Source organism: Chiloscyllium plagiosum, unplaced genomic scaffold (assembly GCF_037043375.1).
Source record: "Chiloscyllium plagiosum isolate Xiang-an unplaced genomic scaffold, Cpla_swu_hap1 HiC_scaffold_6, whole genome shotgun sequence".
Lineage (NCBI taxonomy): Eukaryota > Metazoa > Chordata > Chondrichthyes > Orectolobiformes > Hemiscylliidae > Chiloscyllium > Chiloscyllium plagiosum.
In genome coordinates this window covers 81,804,952-81,817,019 of record NW_028270144.1, presented here as the reverse complement: position 1 = coordinate 81,817,019, position 12,068 = coordinate 81,804,952, and the positions used below count along the sequence as shown (strand labels likewise).

At 40.1% G+C, this 12,068-nt stretch overlaps 1 protein-coding gene across 1 annotated transcript in view; it reads left to right on the top strand.

The window, feature by feature from the left end:
• Positions 1–12,068, top strand: part of npat (nuclear protein, ataxia-telangiectasia locus) — a 48,158-nt gene that overhangs the window by 8,112 nt on the left and 27,978 nt on the right. The window contains exons 4-8 of the mRNA XM_043691844.2: positions 1,086–1,158; positions 2,188–2,231; positions 2,510–2,761; positions 4,796–4,877; positions 5,928–6,039. Of these exons, the coding sequence (XP_043547779.2) occupies positions 1,086–1,158; positions 2,188–2,231; positions 2,510–2,761; positions 4,796–4,877; positions 5,928–6,039 (563 nt within the window). The remainder of the gene's footprint in view (positions 1–1,085; positions 1,159–2,187; positions 2,232–2,509; positions 2,762–4,795; positions 4,878–5,927; positions 6,040–12,068) is intronic.

The following is a 12,068-nucleotide window of genomic DNA, read 5'->3' as shown; positions in this document are numbered from 1 at the left end:
TAACCTCTTGTATGTCTGTCAGTTGAGTGTGGAAGAAAGCATGCAGAAGGAAAACTAAAGAGAAGGCAAGTGATAGGGTAGGAGACAGGACAGATGAAATGACAAAAGGTTTATTGGAGAAAGGTATATAAAGAAACAAATGATTTGTCTAGAGGAGTTGTATATGGCAGTATCCTAAAAAGGAAAGCAACTAAAGGAAATAAGGGACAAGTGAAAAGAAGAAAAAATCCTGTTTTGGCTTGGTGTCAATTTTTTGATGCAGTTAAGTTTCTGTGCAGCATGTCTTCATTAGCACAATGCAAGTAGATGTTGTCCAGAACTGTACAAGAATAATTTGGTGAGAAGTTATTTAGAGGACATTTTTTTAAAAATAAGTATACTTTTTAAATATGATTCTGATAAATATTTGAACACTTGTATGCTTCAAAGTTTTTTCAGTAGGGTTATTCCATTCTTTAACATGAAATCTGAACTGGCATGTGTTGTACCAAAAGCATAGGAATTAGGGCAGGTAAAAATGAAACTACTCCCTTCTCTTAGTCATAGAGATGTATAGCGTGGAAACAGACCCTTTGGTCCAACTCGTCCATGCTGACCAGATATTATAAATTAATCTAGTCCCCTTTGCCAGCACTTGGCCCATATCCATGCAAATACTTCCTATTCATATTCCCATCCAAATGCCTTTTAAATGCTGTAATTGTACCAGCCTCCACCACATCCTCTGGCAGCTCATTCCATACACTTACCACCCTCTGCGTAAAAAAGTTGCCCCTTAGGTCCCTTTTATATCTTTCCCCTCTCACCCTAAACCTATGCCCTTTAGTTCTGGACTCCCACACTCCAGGGAAAAGACCTTGTCTATTTACTCTTTCCATGTCCCTCATGATTTTATAAATCTCTTTAAAGTCACCCCTTGAAGCAAAAATGAGAATACCTTGCTCCAGCACTCTCGCGATAGACTTTGAGTTCTTGGTTTAATTATGGGCCCTGTAGAGTAGATTCTTCTGTCCACTAATCTCAGTAGAGATGTCCAGTTTCTTTTGGCAAGACTGAATTTTTATCCTCCTCTTCCCTTTTTCTAGATTCAATGCCAGAAGCACCTGCAGTGTTGCCATCCCTTTGGAAGAAACTGGAGTACACACTTTCCCAAATTAGGTAATTGTTGCCTCAACTAAGACTTATACTAGTTATTATATTTTTAAATGAAATATTGGCAATTAGAATGCGCCGTCATGTTTGTAGAAAACTCTCAAAGCTGTGATGAAATACTTGAAGTCAGGCATGAGGTGTTCACATGAAGCATGCCCATTAATTGCGATATTATTCAATGCAAAACAAAATTCCCTTTACATCATTCTAACAAATGTACTTCCATCCTCAGTACAACACCTTTATGTCCTGCATCTGGGCCAGTTTAATGTAAATTATGTAACCATCCACTTCCATCAGGAGCTGTATTGAGATCAGCCAAACTGAAAGTACAAGAGGACCATTTAAGAAAATAACCCGAGCTTAAGAGTTAAAAACATCTGCATGTTGCATTCTGTCATGGAGTTAGTCTAAATATGCAAAGTTGCTTCCAGGGGAGGTGATGGCATTTATGTTATGGCAATGATGTTATCATTGAACAGTATTTTCCAGAGACACAGGTAACATGTATGACCTGGGTTTGAATCCTGCCACAGCAGATGATGGAATTTGAATTCAATAAATGTCTGTAATTAAGAATCCAGTGATTACCATGAATACATTGCCGATTGTCGGAAAAACTCATCTGGTTCACTAATGTCCTTTAGGGGAGGGAACTGCCATCCTTATGTGGTCTGGCCTACATGTGACTCCAGATTCTCAGCAATGTGAATGACTCTTAACTGCCCTCTGGGTAATTAGGGATGGGCAATGAGTGCTGGCCTAGCCAGCAATGCCCTCACCATATAAAATGATTAAAGCAGAAAAAAACTATTCCTCCTGACCACTTCTTCCCAAATATTCTTGTTTACGGATATCTATTTTGTCAGATTATACACCTGGAGTAGAGGCACTTTCTTAGAGGTTGCAGGTCCTTGAATGTGACTTGAAAGCGTTCCCAGTTGACAACATCAAATACTGCACTGGATTGACCAGAAATGTAATTGAGAGGTTTCTTATTACTGTATCTAACTGCTGTATTTATTTTACTTCCAGGAGTCTGCAACAGAGCTCTGTAGCACTTGCTACAAACCAGAGAGGTATTTCTCATAAAGTATTTTGTATGAAATAATTTTGGTCAAGGCTAACATTGGTCAGACTTTTTCATGTGTTATAATTTCTCTGCTTTCTTTCATTTCAGGTTAGTTTCTACATTCATTTCTTGATGCACAGTAGAGATAGTGATAGCAATAAATGTCTTGGAATTTTAATTTTAAGTACATTTTGTCAGTATTCATTTCATAGCAGTTTACCGATTTATGATTGTCAAGGGGATATTCAACCCTCTTTTAAAATAAATGAATCTTGTTTCCCGTAGCTCGCACCAAAAATGCTTTAAGTGAATTAAGACGACGAGGAAATTGTTCAAGGCAGGTGACCAGGGCTAACACCAGCCTCCTGTCAATTTCTCCACAAACTGAGCAGAGGATTATTAAACCTCTTCCTGCAAACCCAGTTGTAATAGCACATGGCCCTGGAACCAGTCCAGTTATTCCACAACTTCGACCTGATGTTTGTGCAAACCAGAACCGTTCACAGGATTTTAGTCGTTCTGTTGCCAACCCAAATGGTAAGTAGGTAAATTTTGGATTTTTGATATTCATTCTTGGTCATTACTGTCCAGTCAGCAATTATTTCCTATCCTTAGTTCTTGAGAATGTGTTGGAGAGTTGCTACCTTGAAACGATGCAGTCCATGTGCTTGAGATAAACCCACAATGCCGTGAGCAGGTTTGGGAGGGTGAGGTAGTTCCAGGGTTTTCACCCAACATCGATGGAGGAACAAAGGTATATTTCCAAATCAGGATGGTGAGTGGCATGGAGGAAAACACAGGTGGTGGTGTTCTCAGTGTATCTGTTGCCCTTGTTCTTCTAGATGGAAGTGGTCATTGGTTTGGAAGGTTTATAAGGATTTTTTGGTGAATTTCTGCAGTTCATGTTGTAGTTTGTACACACTGCTACTTCTAAGCATCAGTGATGGAGAGGTTGGATGTTATGATACTCAAGCAGGCTGTTTCATCCTGAATGGTGTAAAGCTTCTAGTGTTGCTGAAGCTGCACTCGTTCTATCCTAAGTTGTGCCTTGTGGATGGTGGGTAGGCTTTGGGGAGTCAGGAAGTGAGTTAATCGCTGTAGTATTCCTAACCTCTGACCTGCTCTCGTAGTCATAGAATGAGTTGATTTGAGTTTTTGGTCAATGGTCATCCCCAGGATCTTGATAGCGAGAGAAATTGGAATGTTGAAATGTTTACTTCATGGATGGAATAGGTTTGATTTGTAGCTTAGCTGTCTATAATGTGGCTGTCAACTTGGTTGTTTCCAAACTATTCTCGGTGCACTTAACTCTAATGTAGTGTGGGAGAGAAATCAGGTGGTCTTAGTGTCCTTGAACTAAACAGACCAAATTCAGGCAAGGTCTCCACTTCAGATGACCATTAAGTGACTCCACCTGGAAGTAGTTGGTTGTGATTAACTGATCAAGGTTTAGTTATGTTGACATCAGTTCATTGAGCATATCCATACTAACTTTTTTCCTTCTTGACTGCAGTCTTGATGTGTACTTGTCAAATTTTGCCTTTGTAATAAGGCATGTATCTGAGCACTTGTAAGATGGACTCAAGGTTACATTTTGGTGATCTGTATTGACTTTTTAGAAAGCTTTAATCTTATAGTGCTACGAATGGCATCTAAGGGCTTAATTTACAAAGCTTGTATGCAAGATACAGTTATTTTTAAGATATAAGCATGTGAATTAGGAGTAGACAGTTGACCTTTCAAGCCTGTTCCTTCATTCATTAAGAATATGGCTGATCTGATTGTAACCTCAACTCCACATTCCTATCTAATCCTGAAAATTCTTCACTATTGCTTACCAGTCATCGATCTACCACTGCTAGAAAAATACTCCAAGACCCTGTTTCCATTGCCTTTTGAGGAAGAGTTTCAGTCCTTTTTGAGGGAAATTGCTTCATCTAGTCTTAAATAGATGACTGTTAAACAGTGACCTTCAGTTTTAGATTCTCCCACAAGAGGAAATATCCTTGCCACATCCACCTCGTCAAGACTCCTTGAATCTTAAATGTTTCAATCAAGTTGCCTCTTTTCTAAACTCCACCATGTGCCCATCCTTTCCTTATAAATCACCTGCCTATTCCTGATGTTGACCATGTCACCTTTCTCTGACCTACTTCCGAAGCATCTGCATCCATCTTCGAATAAGACCCAAACTCTACGCAGTATTCTAAATGTTCCATGCGTACTCTGTCTAAGTGAAGCATTGCTTCCCTACTTTTGTACTCAATTACCTTTACAGTAGACAAGAGCATTTTGTTAGGTTTCCTAATTACTTGCTGTACCAGTGTGCTCCACTTTTTGATTCCTGCACTTGGGCACCCAGATCTTTCTGACAATCTCCTTTATTAAACATATTGGGCAATAACTATTTACAATCCCAACTATCTTGTATTATTATTGGGATGCCTTCCATGTTGCAATGTTAGATGCTTTGTGTGGTACAGGAAGGCAGACCAGACATGAGCATTTTACACAATGATTCAATGGAAGCAGATTTGTATTAGTGAAAATAGATGTTCTGTTTTTATTTAGGTGATGCTCTTCACATTGTCGTTCCTGGACCTTATGACAGAAGATTACAACCCGAGCATGTTTCTCCAGGGAAACGGAAATGGTAACAAAGCTGCAAAATCTCAAATTGATTGACTTGTGAACGAGGAGGAAGAAGGCCACTTGGCATCTCAGGCTCTGCCATTCAGCAAGATCGTGACTATTCTAATTGTAACAAACTCCACGTAGCACTTGCCCTTGATAACTTCTTACACCTTGCTCTGTCAAAAATCTATCTACCTCTGATTTTAAAATATTCAAGGACTTTGCTTCCCCAACCTTTTCAGGAAAACGTTTCAAAGACTCATTACCCTTGAGAGGAGAAAATTTCACCTCATTTCTGTTTTAAATGGGTGACACTTGATTTTTAAACAGCTCAGATTAAAGTGAATGAGATTGGCAGTCATACTCTGGCATCAATTGAGAATTGATCGGAAACAGTAGGAAGGCATGGACCTTTTTTGGAGTAGAAGATGGTAACTAGTGGGTTTGCCAGTTATTTGCAATAAAATCAATGATTTAGATGAAGAAATTCAATGTAGTACTGTCAAGTTTGCTGATCAGGATTCCTCCAAATTTTGAGGGTGAGGAAGAAGTAACATGACTTCATGGTGATTTCATCAAGTTGACTGATCAACTTGTTAACTGGTCAACAGTTAACCATGTCAAATGCAGTATGACATGGTTAACTGTGTTTCCACTTCATTAGGAAAAAAGCAATTGGCAGGGCATCATTTAAATGGTGATAGATTGGGAAATGTTTGACTATAAAGGAACCTGGGTACTCGATATGTACCAGTCATTGAAAGAAAGTATGCTTGGGTAGCAATGCATTTAGGAAGGCAGAAGGCATTTGGACCTTCGTTACGTGGAGGTTTGAGTCTTGGAGCAAGACCATCTTTTTCTCTCTCTGTTGTCCATTCCTAAAAGTGCCTAAAAATTATAGCTGTGTTCCAGACCCCAACTGATGAGCTGCATCTAAAACTCTTGACTTTGGCGCAACAATTATTGCCATTCAATCCTACTTTGAACAAACTTGTATTTCATCACAATTTTCATCTGTACATTTGATCCGTATTGCTGACTTTTTTATGTCTTATTTTTCCTGTTTTAGTGATTCCCCTCGCAAAAGAGGTAGCTTTGTATCAGGACCGAATTCTGTTCCCAAAACTGCAGAGAATGAAGTAGAAGAAGGTCAAGTAGAAATTGCTGTTGAAAGTTTTCCAGTAAGTACCAAAATAGCCAAGTGTCTAAAAGTCAGCCAAAAGGCGGCTTTTCTTCGTAAAGTTCTGCTTGTCCAAATGTCAGATGGTGTTCACAAGTACATAAATTTAGCTAGTGAGCCAAAGTGCGAATCATAGTCTCTTAGTTGTTTGAAAGAAGACAATCACAAAGGACAACTCCATCCAATATCATCATTTACACAATGAAATTGATAATTCCTGTTTGTCTTATTTGAGAATGGATAATTCTGACCTTCCAAGTATTCATCTTATGAATTAGTAACTGCAAGAAAAGTCTCAGCCTCATCCCTTTTGCACGGTTTGGAGAGTTGTAATTTTGCAAAAGTTAAAACACTGCTGTCCCCTTTGCCCCTACTGCTTGATCCATTTGAGAATTTGGAAGATAACATTGAAATAGTTAGCTTTAGATTATGGGATTCTCCTAGTCAGTGGATATATGTACCAAATAGTACATAAACTCTCATTCGATATAGTACAGTTATGATTCAGATGCTATTATGTGCTGGAAGTTGATTTGTCAGTTCTGTCAACTGGATGGTGTCTTTATTGATCCCACTGCGATGAACGTTCTTAACGTAATATTGTTTGAGAACTTTGTTTTAAATTGAGAGCACAACACATTTTAAGTTGAAAATATATTTTTGTTGTGTTAAAAAGGGAAGAATAGTTTTTAATTTCATTTTAGATTTGTTCTGAGTGATACCAGGTAGTTTGGAGATTTGTTTACATTAATTTAAGTTCAATGTTTAAACCTTTGAGGTAAACTGTTAAGAATCAGAAAGGGAGAAGGCTGTTGAAGTGTCAGAGAGGAAGACGTCCCACAAGGCTGTGAAAGACATGAGTTTAAGGAATAATTGAAGTAATTTGTGAGCAGAGTTCACAGTGTAGTTAATGGTTGGAGGAAGGACTTGGATTAAGAAAAAAATATCAAGTGAATAAAAAAGGATTTGCCACAGAACTGATTTAGTTGTGCTAATTACTCTATCAAGCCATGTTTCATTCTAAGATCTGACTTGACCAGTATTAGCATCAACTGGGATAACACCAGCTAGGAATGTGTGGAGAGTGGGAAGAACCATCTAAACTCTTGTCTAATCACAAGTTAAAATAAAATCTTGTCAATGCCAAAATCACCTATGCAGCTGTTGCTACTGTTTGAGGAGGGAAAGAACTCTACTACCGTTCTTCAGCCTGTCCTACCTGTGACCATATGTTGATTTTTTTTTTTAAATTGCCAAATGAACTGAACTAGCAAGCTACCATGTTGTGGGGGAAGGTCCAGCCTGATATTCAGAGTCAGAAAATAAATAATTATATTTCTGGCTTCATCCACATCCCCAGAATGAATAAACTTGCTTGGCTCACTGGCTGTTCACATAGATACCAAATTTTTTAAAAAAGCACTGAGCGGGGATCCAAGATGGCGGCGACCCAGTAAGACTGAGTCTATAGTGCTCCTCCCAAGACTTGGGCACAGTGGGTCACCTACCCCCTACCAAGCTCACCAAATCATTTATAAATCATTTTTAACAGTTTAGTAACTCAATTAGTTGTGCAATATTATATTTAAGCAACTTTATCCTAAGTTAAAATGACTAAAGGGAAGGGAGCCCGCAGCTCTCAGCAAGCAGGAACCCCTCCCCCACACTCTCCAGCTGCAGCAGAGGCGTCCACAGCCGCCCCGGGGGACTTACCTACAGTAGCAAGCCTTGCAGAAATGCTTTCCAAGCTTGACTCGAAGATCGATGCCTTTATCGTCGAATCCAGGAACCGTTGGGAGTCGTTGTCGGCCGCGCTGCAGAAGCACGACCGTGAAATTGAAGAAATTCAACGCCGAGTCGGAGGGGCGGAGCTAAAGGCCGCGACCTCGGAGACAACCGCTCAATCGGCCGTGGATCAGGTCCGGACTCTCGAGCAGCGAGTCCGGACCTTGGAAAATCATATTGACGACCTCGATAATCGAGGTCGTCGAAAAAATATTCGTTTGCTGGGCCTTCCCGAACGGGAAGAGGAAGGCCAGCTTACAGCATTCCTGGAGCAGTGGCTGCCACAACTTTTAAATCTGCAAGCTGGATCAGGCCAGGTAAGGGTGAAATGGGCCTACCGGGTAGCAATACGCGGGCCCGGCTCGAACCAGCGCCCACGCCCGGTCCTGTTCCGGCTGCAGAGCTACAAGGAGAGGCAGATACTCCTAGAAGCCTCTAGAAATCTCGGAAAAGACCCCCAAGCTATGATCTACAAAGGATCCAAGATCATGCTATTTCAGGACTTTTCCCCGGCTCTGGTTCGAAAGAGGAAGGCATTCGACGAGGCGAAGAAGCGTTTAAGGGACTTAAATGTACAGTACTCCTTACGCTACCCAGCGATGTTACGCTTTAACCATGAAGGATCCGTATATAACTTTGGATCACCAGAAAAGGCTAAGGAATTCTTGGACTCTCTTAGATAAACTGTAGGACATAATGGATGTTGGTCTACCTTTTCCCCCCCCCCCCCCCGTTTTGGTTTATATCTCCTCCCTTTTTTTTTTCTTACCTTATTGCTTAATATTATTATGGGGGGTGGGGAGAGGGATTTGATTTTCTCCCCCCCCCCCCCCCCCCCCCCCCCCCCGCCTTGGAGTTGTTTTCTGTTATTATTTTATGTATATATGAGAGGTGTATGTATATGTATATATATGTATATATAAGCTGGGGGATTTGGTTAATGTTGGTGGGGGGAGGTGGTTACCTTATTCGATTTTACCTCTGTCTTTAGGAGCGGGGTTGTTTTTCCCTTCGTTATTTTGTATTATCATATTTAATTATTATTTGTTGAACTGGTAATTTTATAGTTATATGTTTATATATGGTATTAACATTACCAAATATACCCAGGTGTTGGTAGGGGTGGGGGTGGGGTGCTCACTGTTAACTCTAGCTTTGTATTATATTTGAATTTTCCTCATTTGATTGAGGAGTGCCTGGGTCAAGGGTGGGGCATCGGTTGGGAGAGGATATGAGGGATTTTTGGAGAGGAAGTGATGCCCCCTGGGAACAAGGGGGAAAGTCTCCACTTAGATACGTTTTATATTTTTTTTTTATTTAGAAATAGTTTTTTACTGTATTGTTGTGGGTGTATTAAAGAGGGTTTATTTTTGTAAATTTTACATGTTCCATGCTCGGGATGTTCTGGATAGGGTTCCCCCTCCCGAGGGGTCTCGGATTGGCCCAGAGGATTATGGTTGATCAATCGGTTAAGTGGTGCACCTGGAATGTCAAGGGGAGTAATTCGCCACTTAAAAGGAAGAAAATATTATCAAATCTTAAGAAGGAAAGAGTTGATATAGCTCTCCTACAGGAGACACACCTGTCAGATAAAGAACACTTGAAATTACGACAGGGCGGATTTGATCAGGCCTTTTTTTCTTCTTTTAGCTCAAAAAGCAGGGGAGTTGTTATTCTTGTTCGGAAGAATTTCCCTTTCAAAATCCTAAAGCAGATAAAAGACGAATCTGGACGATATATCTTGATTAAAGCTCTCATAAATGGAGAGGAATATGGGATTTTAAATTTGTACTGCCCCCCGGCACACCCCTTTAAATTTATAACGGAAGCCTTTTCAAAATTGATGGCTTTTGATGCCCGTCATATAATTATAGGGGGAGACTTTAACTGTATTATGGATCCGGAAATAGACAGGATTCCCAAGAGTACTGCAGGAGTATCTCCCAGATCTAGACAATTGATGGATCTGAACAAAGAATTAGGATTAGTAGATGTATGGAGATGTCTTCATCCACAGGGTAGAGATTTTTCTTTCTACTCTAATCCACATAAATGTCACACCAGAATTGATATGTTTTTTGCCCCCTCAATTTTTTTAAATTCCATATCATCCTGTAAAATAGGTAATATAGCAATTTCTGACCACGCTGCTGTATATATGGAAACTAAGGCGAGGAACAGTGGGACATCCCCTCGGCATTGGCGTATGGACCCCTTCTTAATGAAAGATAGTAAATTTGTAAAGTACTTCTCGCAAGAATTTAAAACTTTTTTAGAAATTAATTCAGGTACAGCTAGCAACCCGTCAATGATGTGGGAGACCATCAAAGCTTACACGCGAGGCTTGATCATCTCCTACTCTGCGACCCAGAAGAAATTAAAGGGAGAACAACAGCGTCTGCTTGAAGCCCGCTTAAAAGCGGCTGAAACAGCATACACTGATAGACCCTCTATTATTAAATTGCAAAGGATTACAGCTCTTAGGACAGCTCTAAATACTACACTTACTCAAACGGCTAAGAGGGAAATATTATTTGCAAAGCAAAGGTTATATGAATATGGCGACAAACCGGGTAGATACTTAGCATTTCTTGCAAAGAAAAAAAAGGCCCCTCAGACTATTATGTCTATCAAGGAAAGTACGGGTATTTTGACTCATGATCATAAAAAGATTAATGCGACCTTTAGAAAATTCTATTCTGAGTTATATAAATCACAGGATTGTGAAGATAGGACGAAGAGGATGCAGTCATTTTTTAAAAATTTGACTTTTCCAGACCTAACTCCGGAACAAGTATCGGTCCTAAATGCTCCTCTTACACCCCAAGAAATAGTTGATGCAATTAGGCACCTTCAAAATGGTAAGACGCCGGGCCCAGATGGCTTTCAAGCTGAATTCTATAAAGAATTTACAGAAATACTGGTTGGTCCACTTATGGATATGTATAACTATGCATATAGTCAGGGCTGTCTCCCGCCTTCGTTGAAAGAGGCAAATATCTCTCTTATCCTTAAAAAAGGAAAAGACCCAGAAGATTGTACATCATACAGACCAATATCCTTGCTAAATGTAGATTTTAAAATCCTCTCTAAAACGTTAGCACTGAGATTAGAAAGGATACTGCCACATATTATAAAGGAGGATCAGACGGGGTTTATTAAGGGCCGTAGATCATCCAATAATGTTAGAAGGGCTCTGAATATGATTCAAGCTTGTCATCAGGGAAAGATACCAGGAGTAGTGGTTTCATTAGACGCGGAAAAGGCATTTGATAGGGTCGAATGGTCATATTTGTTTTACACATTGGAGAGGTTTGGTGTTGGACAGGTGTTTACCAAATGGATCTCAACATTGTATAGTGATCCCAAAGCAGTTGTGGTTACCAATGGATTAGGCTCGGATAGCTTCAGTGTGGGTAGGGGCTGCCGTCAGGGATGTCCCCTCTCGCCATTGTTATTCACGCTAATAATTGAACCACTAGCAGAAGCTATACGAGCTGATCCTAATATAGTGGCCCCAAGGATTGGTACAGGTAAACATAAAATTACCCTTTATGCAGATGATGTTCTTCTATTCCTCAGTAACCCTTTGATGTCCATACCTCGCTTACTCCAAGTTATTAATACATTTAGTGCATTCTCAGGTTTTAAAATTAACTTTTCAAAATCGGAGGCTATGCCAATGGGTGGCCTTGCTGTGATACCCCGCTTAGCGGACGGTTCCCTTTTTCCCTTTCGCTGGTCCCTGGAGGGTTTCTTATATTTAGGCATTTTTATTACCCCAGTATTTGGTCAGTTGTATAAGGCTAATTTTGTGTATTTATTGGAAAGGATAAGGCAGGACCTCCAGCGATGGGGAGACCTGCCAATTTCCTGGTTGGGTAGAATAGCATTAATCAAAATGAATATCCTGCCCCGTCTCCTATATCCTATGAGAATGCTTCCGGTGATGCTGCCGAGGACAGCTTTATGTAGATTATACGGCTGGCTGAGTTCCTTTATCTGGAACCATAGGCGGCCCCTTATTAAGCTGAAGAAGCTACAGCTTCCACAGGCAAGGGGTGGATTGGACTTCCCAGATTTTAGAAAATATCAATTAAGTTCCCTATTAAGTTATATAGCTGATTGGGTCTTGTCTGATCCACAATCAATCTGGTTGGACATCGAGGCTTCTCAAGTAAAATACCCACTTATTAACCTTTTATTCTCAGACAAGAGGAAAATCATTACAGATCACTGTAAAAA